We start from the raw sequence: 12,129 nt of genomic DNA, 5'->3' as shown, positions 1-12,129 counted from the left end.
CTCTACATGGTCATTATGTCATAACCTAAAGAAAGAAAGCAAAAGAAGAAAAATCTTTGTCAAATACTATACTACATTCTTTTGGAGAAAAAAATATTTCACATTTGAAATACAGTGGAACCTGTCTTGAAAGACCACCCCTTCTGCCAAAACATAATGGTCTCTCATGACAGGTGGTCTCTCATAACAGGTTATAACACTATATAATCTCTAAATCTGTACATGGAGAACCTAGTCTCTCAAGACAGGCAGTCTCTCATAGCACTGGTCTCTCAAGACAGGTTTTACTGTAGTATCTCTTTAATACTATTGCTCTTTATAAGTCAGCTTTAAGAACATGCAGTAATTTGGTAATTTCTACAAAGCTGAGGATACTAACTACCAGGACTTTCAAAGTCAATAACTAGAACATTCAAGGGAGCAAACTATACAGTTACTTAATGAGATGGCTAATTTTCTGAGACCAGTGCTGTTACACAAATGACTTAGGCATTGTTAACAGGACTAAATAAAGGACTTAAGGATTATGTACAGGACCAATTAAATGACATAGGGATTGTGTAAAGGACTAATTAAATGATATAGGGATTATGTACAAGACTAATTAAATGACATAGGGATTGTGTACAGGACTAATTAAATGACAGGGATTGTGTATAGGACAAATTAAATGACATTGGGATTGTGTAAAGGACTAACTGAATGATTTATGGAATGTGTATAGGACTATTTAAATGACTTAAAAATTATTTACAGAACTTATTAAATGACAAGTTTTTTATTTACAGAACAAATTCAGTGCCTTAGGGATTATGTGTGGAACTAATTAAATGACTTAGAAATGGATTATATGGATTATGTATATGGATAATTAAATGACTTAGGGATTATGTAAAGGGCTTATTATATGACTTAGAAAGGGATTATGTACCAACAAGACTAATTAAATGACTTATGCATTATTTACAGGTCTATTTAAATGACCTAGAAAGGGATTATGTAAAGGAGCTTATAATGAAATAGATTATGAACTAAGAAATGTATAGGACTAATTAAAAGACTTAGGGATTTTTACAGGACTAATTTAAAGACCTAGAAAGGGATTATGTACAAAACTAATTAATTAACATAGCGATTACAAACAGAACTAATTAAATGATTTAGAAAGGGACTGTGTCCAAGACTAATTAAATGATTCAAAGATTGTGTACAGGACTAATTAAATGACTCAGGGATTGTGTACAGGACTAATTTAATGACCAAGAAAGGGATTATGTACAAGACTAACTAAATGACATGGGGATTCTGAAAAAGGACTAATTAATGATTGTGAGAATGATTACATTGGGAAACAGATGGAGTGTAAGAAACAATGATCAAGGTAAACATCAGTAGGGAGTCATCATTCATACATGAACACTGTAGCAATATAGAACAATTCCTTCATCCCCAATCAGACCAGGGTCATCACATCCGAGGACAACATATGGAAAAGGAAGGTGAAGGAAGCAATAGAAATACAAGAGTGGAGGCAACATTAATCAGGGATAAAGGGCTTGAATTACCACCCATCTAAACCAGCCTCATCATATCATGTGACCATTATAAGTCATGTGTTCAACATTAGTCACTGATGAAAGTAGTGTAATATTGCCATAAATTTCCAATTCTTAAGATATTTAGGCTTTTAATATGGGAAATTACTAATGATCATTAACCATCTATTGATGGTTTAACAGATTTATTTAAATCTGGCTCAATATTCTGAATAACACAAACAAAACCTAATGATATAACAGGCAATTAAATAATAAGCAATGTACATTCTTATTTTACACTGAACCTTTATTTCTTTCATTCCTTTTTTTTAACCATAATTAAACAGATTTATTAAAAATTTTCTTCAATGTTTTTAGTGATACAAATGAAACATACCAACATAATAGATAATGAAATAATAAAATACTGCACATTCATTGTTTTAATTATTATCCAGTCATCAAAAGATATACAATCATACATACACAAATACAAATAAATATAAACAAAGGATGAAAAATCCATTGTTTGAGAACTCAGCAAAACCAAAGATAAAAGTTTGGCAAACCATTGTTTTCAAACTAAACACTCAAGCAGGTAACTCCAAATCTAATTTACAAAAAAATGATCATATTAAAAACTATAAATTTTGTATATTCTTTACATCAACAAACATTTGGTCATGAAATTACCCCCGTATACCTTTGATAGGGTGCCCATATTGTCTCAATTCCATAGTTAAGAGTTCTGTGTTCTATCAATAAGATGCCATACTAATCCATAGTTTAGAGTTTGGTGTTCTATCAATAAGATGCCATACTAATCCATAGTTAAGAGTTCGGTTTTCTATCAATAGGATGCCACACTAATCCATAGTTAAGAGTTTGGTGTTCTATCAATAAGATGCCATACTAATCCACAGTTAAGAGTTCGGTTTTCTATCAATAAGATGCCATACTAATCCATAGTTAAGAGTTCCATGTTCTATCAATAAGATGCCATACTAATCCATAGTTAAGAGTTTGGTGTTCTATCAATAAGATGTCATACTAATCCATAGTTCAGAGTTTGGTGTTCTATTAATAAGATGCCACACTAATCCATAGTTCAGAGTTCGGTGTTCTATCAGTAAGATGCCATACTAATCCATAGTTAAGAGTTTGGTGTTCTATCAATAAGATGCCATACTAATCCACAGTTAAGAGTTCGGTTTTCTATCAATAAGATGCCATACTAATCCATAGTTAAGAGTTCTATGTTCTATCAATAAGATGCCATACTAATCCATAGTTAAGAGTTCGGTGTTCTATCAATATGATGCCATACTAATCCATAGTTAAGAGTTCTATGTTCTATCAATAAGATGCCATACTAATCCATAGTTAAGAGTTCGCTGTTCTATCAATAAGATGCCATACTAATCCATAGTTAAGAGTTCAGTGTTCTATCAATAAGATGCCATACTAATCCATAGTTAAGAGTTCAGTGTTCTATCAATAAGATGCCATACTAATCCATAGTTAAGAGTTCAGTGTTCTATCAATAAGATGCCATACTAATCCATAGTTAAGAGTTCTATGTTCTATCAATAAGATGCCATACTAATCCATAGTTAAGAGTTCGGTGTTCTATCAATAAGATGCCACAGTAATCCATAGTTTAGAGTTCGGTGTTCTATCAATAAGATGCCACACTAATCCATAGTTTAGAGTTCGGTGTTCTATCAGTAAGATGCCATACTAATCCATAGTTAAGAATTCTATGTTCTATCAATAAGATGCCATACTAATCCATAGTTAAGAGTTTGGTGGTCTATCAATAAGATGCCATACTAATCCATAGTTAAGAGTTCTATGTTCTATCAATAAGATGCCATACTAATCCATAGTTAAGAGTTCTATGTTCTATCAATAAGATGCCATACTAATCCATAGTTAAGAGTTTGGTGGTCTATCAGTAAGATGCCATACTAATCCATAGTTAAGAGTTCTATGTTCTATCAATAAGATGCCATACTAATCCATTGTTAAGAGTTCTATGTTCTATCAATAAGATGTCATACTAATCCATAGTTAAGAGTTCGGTGTTCTGTCAATAAGATGCCATACTAATCCATAGTTTAGAGTTTGGTGTTCTATCAATAAGATGCCACACTAATCCACAGGTAAGATTTCGGTGTTCTATCAATAAGGTGCCATACTAATCCATAGTTAAGAGTTCGGTGTTCTATCAATAAGATGCCATACTAATCCACGGTTAAGAGTTCGGTATTCTATTAATAAGATGCCATACTAATCCATTGTTAAGAGTTTGATGTTCTATCAATAAGATGCCATACTAATCCATAGTTAAGAGTTCGGTGTTCTGTCAATAAGATGCCATACTAATCCATAGTTAAGAGTTCAGTGTTCTATCAATAAGATGCCATACTAATCCATAGTTAAGAGTTCAGTGTTCTATCAATAAGATGCCATACTAATCCATAGTTAAGAGTTCAGTGTTCTATCAATAAGATGCCATACTAATCCACAGTTAAGAGTTCGGTATTCTATTAATAAGATGCCATACTAATCCATTGTTAAGAGTTTGATGTTCTATCAATAAGATGCCATACTAATCCATAGTTAAGAGTTCGGTGTTCTGTCAATAAGATGCCATACTAATCCATAGTTAAGAGTTCAGTGTTCTATCAATAAGATGCCATACTATTCCATAGTTAAGAGTTCGGTGTTCTGTCAATAAGATGCCATACTAATCCATAGTTAAGAGTTCAGTCTTCTATCAATAAGATGCCACACTAATCCATAGTTAAGAGTTCAGTCTTCTATCAATAAGATGCCACACTAATCCATAGTTAAGAGTTCGGTGTTCTATCAATAAGATGCCATACTATTCCATAGTTAAGAGTTCGGTGTTCTATCAATAAGATGCCACACTAATCCATAGTTTAGAGTCTGGTGTTCTGTCAATAAGATGCCATACTAATCTATAGTTTAGAGTTTGGTGTTCTATCAATAAGATGCCATACTAATCTATAGTTAAAAGTTCTGTGTTCTATCAATAAGATGCCATACTAATCCATAATTAAATGTTCTGTTTTCTATCAATAAGATGCCATACTAATCTATAGTTAAGAGTTCGGTGTTCTATCAATAAGATGCCATACTAATCCATAGTTAGGAGTTCGGTGTTCTATCAATAAGATGCCATACTAATCCATAGTTAAGAGTTCGGTGTTCTATCAATAAGATGCCATACTAATCCATAGTTTAGAGTTCGGTGTTCTATCAATAAGATGCCATACTAATCCATAGTTAAGAGTTCGGTGTTCTATCAATAAGATGCCACACTAATCGATAGTTTAGAGTCTGGTGTTCTATCAATAAGATGCCACACTAATCGATAGTTTAGAGTCTGGTGTTCTATCAATAAGATGCCATACTAATCTATAGTTTAGAGTTTGGTGTTCTATCAATAAGATGCCATACTAATCTATAGTTAAAAGTTATGTGTTCTATCAATAAGATGCCATACTAATCCATAACTAAATGTTCTGTTTTCTATCAATAAGATGCCATACTAATCTATAGTTAAGAGTTCCGTGTTCTATCAATAAGATGCCATACTAATCCATAGTTAAGATTTCGGTGTTCTATCAATAAGATGCCACACTAATCCATAGTTTAGAGTTTGGTGTTCTATCAATAAGATGCCATTATAATCCATAGTTAAGAGTTCGGTTTTCTATCAATAAGATGCCATACTAATCCATAGTTAGGAGTTCCATGTTCTATCAATAAGATGCCATACTAATCCATAGTTAAGAGTTCTGTGTTCTATCAATAAGATGCCACACTAATCCATAGTTAAGAGTTTGGTGTTCTATCAATAAGATGCCATACTAATCTATAGTTTAGAGTTTGGTGTTCTATCAATAAGATGCCATACTAATCTATAGTTTAGAGTTCGGTGTTCTATCAATAAGATGCCATACTAATCCATAGTTAAGAGTTCAGTGTTCTATCAATAAGATGCCACACTAATCCATAGATTAGAGTTTGGTGTTCTATCAATAAGATGCCATACTAATCCATAGTTAAGAATTCAGTGTTCTATCAATAAGATGCCACACTAATCCATAGTTTAGAGTCTGTTGTTCTATCAATAAGATGCCATACTAATCTATAGTTTAGAGTTTGGTGTTCTATCACTAAGATGCCATACTAATCCATAGTTAGGAGTTCCATGTTCTATCAATAAGATGCCATACTAATCCATAGTTAAAAGTTCTGTGTTCTATCAATAAGATGCCATACTAATCCATAGTTTAGAGTTCGGTGTTCTATCAATAAGATGCCATACTAATCCATAGTTAAGAGTTCAGTGTTCTATCAATAAGATGCCATACTAATCCATAGTTAAGAGTTCGGTGTTCTATCAATAAGATGCCACACTAATCCATAGTTTAGAGTTCGGTGTTCTATCAATAAGATGCCATACTAATCCATAGTTAAATGTTCTATGTTCTATCAATAAGATGCCATACTAATCCACATGTGTCAGATAATCATTAAGTAATTAGTCCATACTAGTAGCTTTTCTGGGAGATCCCTTAAGTCACTGGTGCTCCAACATCTTCAACACAGTGGGCAACATGGATAAAAAATGTAAAGTTGGTGGGACATACATGCATACATATATAAAATGAAAAACATATAATATAATTATAGCACTGACTTTCTGTATGAGCGCAGATCACAAAAATATGTGAACTGCAGGACTATACTTGTCTTAAGTAATCACAGTCTTGTCTGTGCAACCCCTTAAGTAATCAAAGTCTATAGCCCTAGCACCTCTGGGTGAATCCTTAATTAATCATGGCATAAACAACTAGCTCTCCTGGGTGAATCCTCAAGTAATCACAGTTGATAATGTTAGCCCCTCTGGTTGATCCCTTAAGGAAACAAGTTCAAGCAAATGTTCATCTTCTGTCAAAACACCAATATGCAGTAGTGGTATTTTTCATCTTATAACTGTCACCTACACTTTCCCCTTTTTCAATGTAAGCCATGGATCACTGTAGGGCAAGCGACAGTTGTTTCTGGTGGCTGACTTTAGCTTAAATAATACAGTAAGGACAAAGAATCAAGCCAATTGAAATTCTCGATCCATACTACACTAGTTTATACAATAATGACTAAACAAAACTTACATGTCAAACATTTACCCAAAAATTTATATCCAGGAAAAATAGTATCACATAAACAATAACATAAACGTAATGATGTAAACTCAGATAAAGAGAAAAAAAGAGATATATTTCTAGTCGGGGGTGGTAAATTAAACTGCTAGAAATATGATAGGCAACAAGACACAAAGTCTGATTACCTGTCAATATCTTTTTTTGGGAGCTGATTTTATCGGACAACAAAACACCATAAAATACGGAAAAGCATTTGATTATCTACGTTTGTCAGTATTTTTAAAACCTTGTCTACCTGTTATAAACATAAATAAAATGATTTTCTGACATAAGCCAAGTCATTCTGTGAATTCAAATTTCTCCCTCTCAACTGCTGGAGGAAAAAGTGAGTTCTAACATCTCCATCTTGACTGCTGGAGTGAAGTCTAACTTGTCCTTATCGACTGTGGAGAAAACTCTGAGCTCTTACTTCTCTCTGAAATTTAGGCCTCTCTTAGGCCCAGAACCAAAACAAAACTACATTAGACGTCTAACGTTGTAGGACTAGAGACATGAATATCCACTGTCAAATTAAAGAATAAAATGTCCTTACGGTAGCATTTGGAATGGAACATAATTCTACGTCTGAAATTATTCATTTGTACACACCTAACTGTTATCGTGGCAGCCGGCATTCTCGATAAAGGAACTGTATACAAATGGTAATGAGCTTTTAACGCCCACCAAAACTGCTAAAGCGCGCCGCCATCTTTACATCATGTGACAATCGACTGTGCACTGAATTAATTAATATACATGTATAAGACGGGAAAAGGTTTCAGACCGGAATAGATATATAAGAAAACACATCTACATTTTTTCTTCATAAACTGTATTGATTAAATCATGAATTTCTTGATCTGTGAACTACAATGATGCTAGCATGAAGAAAGAAAAAAAAAGAGAAAGAAAAAAAAAATGAAACAATTCCCGCATATTTCCAAAGATAAGTCTTAGGAATCTTCGCTAGCCGTGGTTGCAATAAGATAGCGTTATAGGAACCTTGGCATCTTAGGTATTTTTTCTTTGTAAATATTCAAACTAAGCCAAACACACGTTCGATCGAATAGATTAAAACTGTATTACTCTAGGTTTTAAGGTGTGTGTGTGTGAGATACAGACAGACAGACCCAGCTAACAGTTCAACAGTACATGCCCTAAATTAGTTGTTGCGTAGATGTCTTGTTCAGAGTGGGATGATTGAGTTTGATATGGTATATGAATGACGATGCCGCGAGGCTGAGACTATGTTCCCAAGCTAGTTCTTTCTCCCGACTCGGAACAAAATACTTTTGTGGTTTTGTATCTATTACATATCTCTTTTTATTAGCACAGTATTTTCTAAGAAAAACGAATACTTTCAGCAACAAAAAAAAATAAATAAAAAAGGCATTTTGGCGTTTACTGAAAGATAGTGTACAGCCCTCAACATGTGCATCTTCGGTTTGTCTACATTTCAAATATGGATTTTTACTTTAGCTTTACTTTTTACAAATGTTGTAAAGGACATGTGAATGTATTTAATCTGCAGTCAAGTGAATTTTTTCCTTACTTCTCAAATCGAACATAGGTTTTAGACCAATTAGTGGCCCATTTTCTTATACTCCCCTTACTGATTATACACTGAATGTTATTTGTTATTGAAGAATGACTGTAGAAGGCGTTCTGTACTATATACTAAATATAATATATCAGTACAGTTAGAAGAGAGGTAAAGACTGCCCTGAAAATATTTTTCCCATGGAGCATAAAGTCGTAAACCTTAGCGAATGTATAGCATAATCCAGATGTTGGTGTATATCAGTTTTAATCCAGTGTGGAATATCTGATTACTTTTATTGTCAATTGATATTACGATCCATCGTAGTTTCTCTTTTGAGTTTGTCTTTGATAGTTTTCCGATTTCATCAGTGTCAATAAATCCGGCCATTTCGGTTGTAAGTTTTTTGGTGCCATTGGCAAAGTAGTTTGTAATTTTCTGCGCAATCAGTAATTCGGTAGGGCTGTATCCATTTGGTAATAATTTTGCGCGATATGTCAAAAGAGCCATGTAAGGATCGTTTGCTTTTTTAAAGCATTCTTTTAATTATTTAAACAGCTATTTCGGCGAGATCATTGCTCTGTGGGTATCTTGGACTATTTGTACTATGCATGGATCCGTAATTTCTCGCAAATTCTTCGAGTACTGCCGATGTTTATTGCGGACCATTATCTGAAACTAATACTTCTAGTATAACGCGTCGCGCAAAGATTGATTTGAGATTGCAATTGCTTTTGAATAAGTGCTTTGCAATCATGCTAGTTCGATGTATCGTGAAAAATAATTAATCACCAAGAGATATGTTTGACCATTCAGTTCAAACAAGTCTGAAGTGACTCTTTGTCAAGATCGACTTGGAAATTCATTTGGTATCATTTGTTCAGCTTGATCTCTTCAGTTTTCGATGCATTTCTGGCAAGACTTTACCAAGTGTTCTAGCTGAGTGCTTAGTCTTTCCCACCAAACTGTCGTTTTGGTGACTTCTCGGCATTTAACTATGCCTTGGTGACCATCATGAATTCTATCTAGAATTTCTTTTTTAAATGATTCCGGTACGACCAGGGTGTACCGTTTATTAAAAGACCATTTTGAATCGTAAATTCACATCTATCTGCCAAGTACGATTGAAGTTTTCCGTCATTGGCGGATTTCTCTGGCCACCCTTTTGACAGAGTTGTACAAACTGTTTGCAAATCGAATCATTTCGACATTCAGACCTTATTTGTTCAAGTCGAGTATTTAATACAGGCAAATTATTACCTACGAAATCAACATAGGCGTTAGTTTCAGTCTAAATTTCTATGTCACTCTTCAGAGTGATAACTTAAAGGTGCTCTGGATACAGCATCAGCAGTTAATAGACTTTTGCCAGCAACATGAACTACACAAAAGCTGAATCTCAATAAACGCATTCTAAAGGATTGAATTCAAGTGGGTAAATCTCCCAAGATATTTGTGCTCATTAGTGGTACTAATGGTTTATGGTCAGTTTCAAGTCTGAATTGTGATCCAGTTAAATAGCGACTGATTCGTTCACATGACAAGTGATTGCAGGGACCTCTTTTTCTATTTGAGCATAGCGTTGCTCAGTTTCTGACATGCCTCGCGATGCGAACACAACCGGTCTCAGAGTGCTATCGTGCTTCTGCCGTAGCACAGCACCTAGTCCAAATGAGGATGCGTCTCCAGGTGCAACTATTTCTCTATTTGGATCATAATGTGCTAGAGTTGGTGAAAATATCATTTCTTGCTTGATATCTCTTAAAACTTGTTTTTGGTCTAGACCCCCAAGTCCACGAGTTTTTACCTTTCAAAATATCACGTAATGGTTTTGACTTTTCTGCCAAATTTGGACTGAATTTGCCAAACTGGTTTGCCTTATCAGTGTTTCCATTTCAGTTATAGCTTTGACTTTTTCTGGATCAAGTCGGCAACTATTGTCGTCAAAAACATGACCAAGAAATCTAATGGATGGTCTCGAAAATTTACACTTCTCAGCGTTCAAAGTGAAGCCGGCCTTTTGAATTGATTTCATGACCATTTCTAGTCTTTCGTCATGCTGTTTCTTCGTTTACCCCAAAACAAGAACATCGTCAATGTGACAGAGTGTTCCACCATGTGGCTCATGAGCTTCTGACATCCTGTTCTGAAAAAAATTCAGGCGCGGAACTGATTTTGAATGGAAGGCGATTAAAATAAAACCTACCAAAAAGATTAATGAAAGTTTTAAGGCGGCATGAATCTTCTGTCAGGTTTATCTGCCCCCACCCCCACCCCCACCCCCCAAAAAAAAACAACATAGTTTACATCAAGTTTGATGAAAAACTTTGCACCTGCTAGTTTTGCAAGGGATTTTTCAACTGATGATAGTGGGTGGTTCTCTCTTTTAAATGATTCACTCAGTTTAGTTTGATCCACGCAAATTCTTACCGTACCGTTTGGTTTCGGAACGACAACCACTGCCGCGCGCCACTCAGTGGGCTTATCTACTTTTGAAATAGCACCAATTTTTTTCCATTCTATCCAACTCCTCTTGAACTTTATTCAATAAAGGGATAGGAACCTTTCTTGGGGTAGATAAGGCATAAGGTTTGGCAATTTAGTTCAGAGTTATGTTATAGAACTATTTTGTTTTCCCTAGGCCTTTAAGCAAATTTGGGAATTTCTCGCGATAATCCTTATCTAAATTGATAGTTTTTATCTGAGGAATTAACAGAGGATATATTTACCTGTTCAATAATCTTGATAGCCTGAATCACGGGCCTCATTTGGACTAGGTGCTGTGCTACGGCAGAAGCACGATAGCACTCTGAGACCGGTTGTGTTCGCATCGTGAGGCATGTCAGAAACTGAGCAACGCTATGCTCAAATAGAAAAAGAGGTCCCTGCAATCACTTGTCATGTGAACGAATCAGTCGCTATTTAACTGGATCACAATTCAGACTTGAAACTGACCATAAACCATTAGTACCACAGCAGCAGGGAAGTTTAACAGACCTTTGTGTTTCGCCAAAATAAAGCTTCCTACGCGAACTTTCTCCGTAGAAGCCTCAGAATTCAAAAATAAAGCCTTCTACGGGAGCTAATTTTCATGCATTTCAGACTGAGTGCATCGGTTGGTCGCGCCGGTGTGTTAGTAAATATAGCATCCGAGACAGGAAAAATAAATGTCAGGGAATAATTTTTTTGTGTTATTTTTTTTGTTGCAACGTGGGGGTGCTTTGGCCAATTTTACGTCGCATTAAAATAATATACTTGAAAATAATATGAGTCGGAAAACTAGCACAGTTGGAGAGTCTCATTCCGCCAGATCAGCGCGAGAACAATTAGCGGCGGTAAGGAAACTTATCCCGGCAAAAGAATTATTCAAGAAAAAGGTCCGAGCACACGAAGACACAGAATTTGGTATTACCGAGATATCGTCAAAATGGTTAAAGCCAGTTACCGAAACAACCGAGCGAGTTTTACTTGGTGACATAAAAGATCCAGATATTAAGAAACGTGGAATTCTTCCTGTGTTGAGAGATATTGAGGAACACACTCGATTAGTGCCAGATCAGATTGGTCAAATTCGCCAAGAACAAGCACAAGCACGAGCACAAGCACAAGCGCGGCGGGAGAAGTTTCAAGAAGAATTACGGCTGGTAAGGGAACAAAAACAAGCACAAGAGCAACAAGAACAACTGCAAATAGAAGAAGAAGAAGAGAAGGAGAGTCAGGAAATAGAACCTCGAGATGAAATAAAAAAAAAATTTACTGATGGTGGTTGGTCCGTGATGATAAAACAATTTGATACTTTTGGTAATAA

At 35.0% G+C, this 12,129-nt stretch overlaps 1 protein-coding gene across 1 annotated transcript in view; it reads right to left on the bottom strand.

Moving 5' to 3' along the window:
* The window catches only part of LOC149783577 (uncharacterized), a 52,846-nt gene extending 45,333 nt beyond the window's left edge, over positions 1-7,513 (bottom strand). The window contains exon 1 of the mRNA XM_089931837.1: positions 7,391-7,513. Within this exon, the coding sequence (XP_089787963.1) occupies positions 7,391-7,416 (26 nt within the window). The 5' untranslated portion in view covers positions 7,417-7,513. The remainder of the gene's footprint in view (positions 1-7,390) is intronic.
* Positions 7,514-12,129: the final 4,616 nt, after the last annotated feature.

Source organism: Sinohyriopsis cumingii, chromosome 14 (assembly GCF_028554795.1).
Source record: "Sinohyriopsis cumingii isolate HCF-2022 chromosome 14, ASM2855479v2, whole genome shotgun sequence".
NCBI lineage: Eukaryota > Metazoa > Mollusca > Bivalvia > Unionida > Unionidae > Sinohyriopsis > Sinohyriopsis cumingii.
Note: the sequence above shows the minus strand (reverse complement) of the source record. Positions and strands in the feature narration are given on the sequence as shown.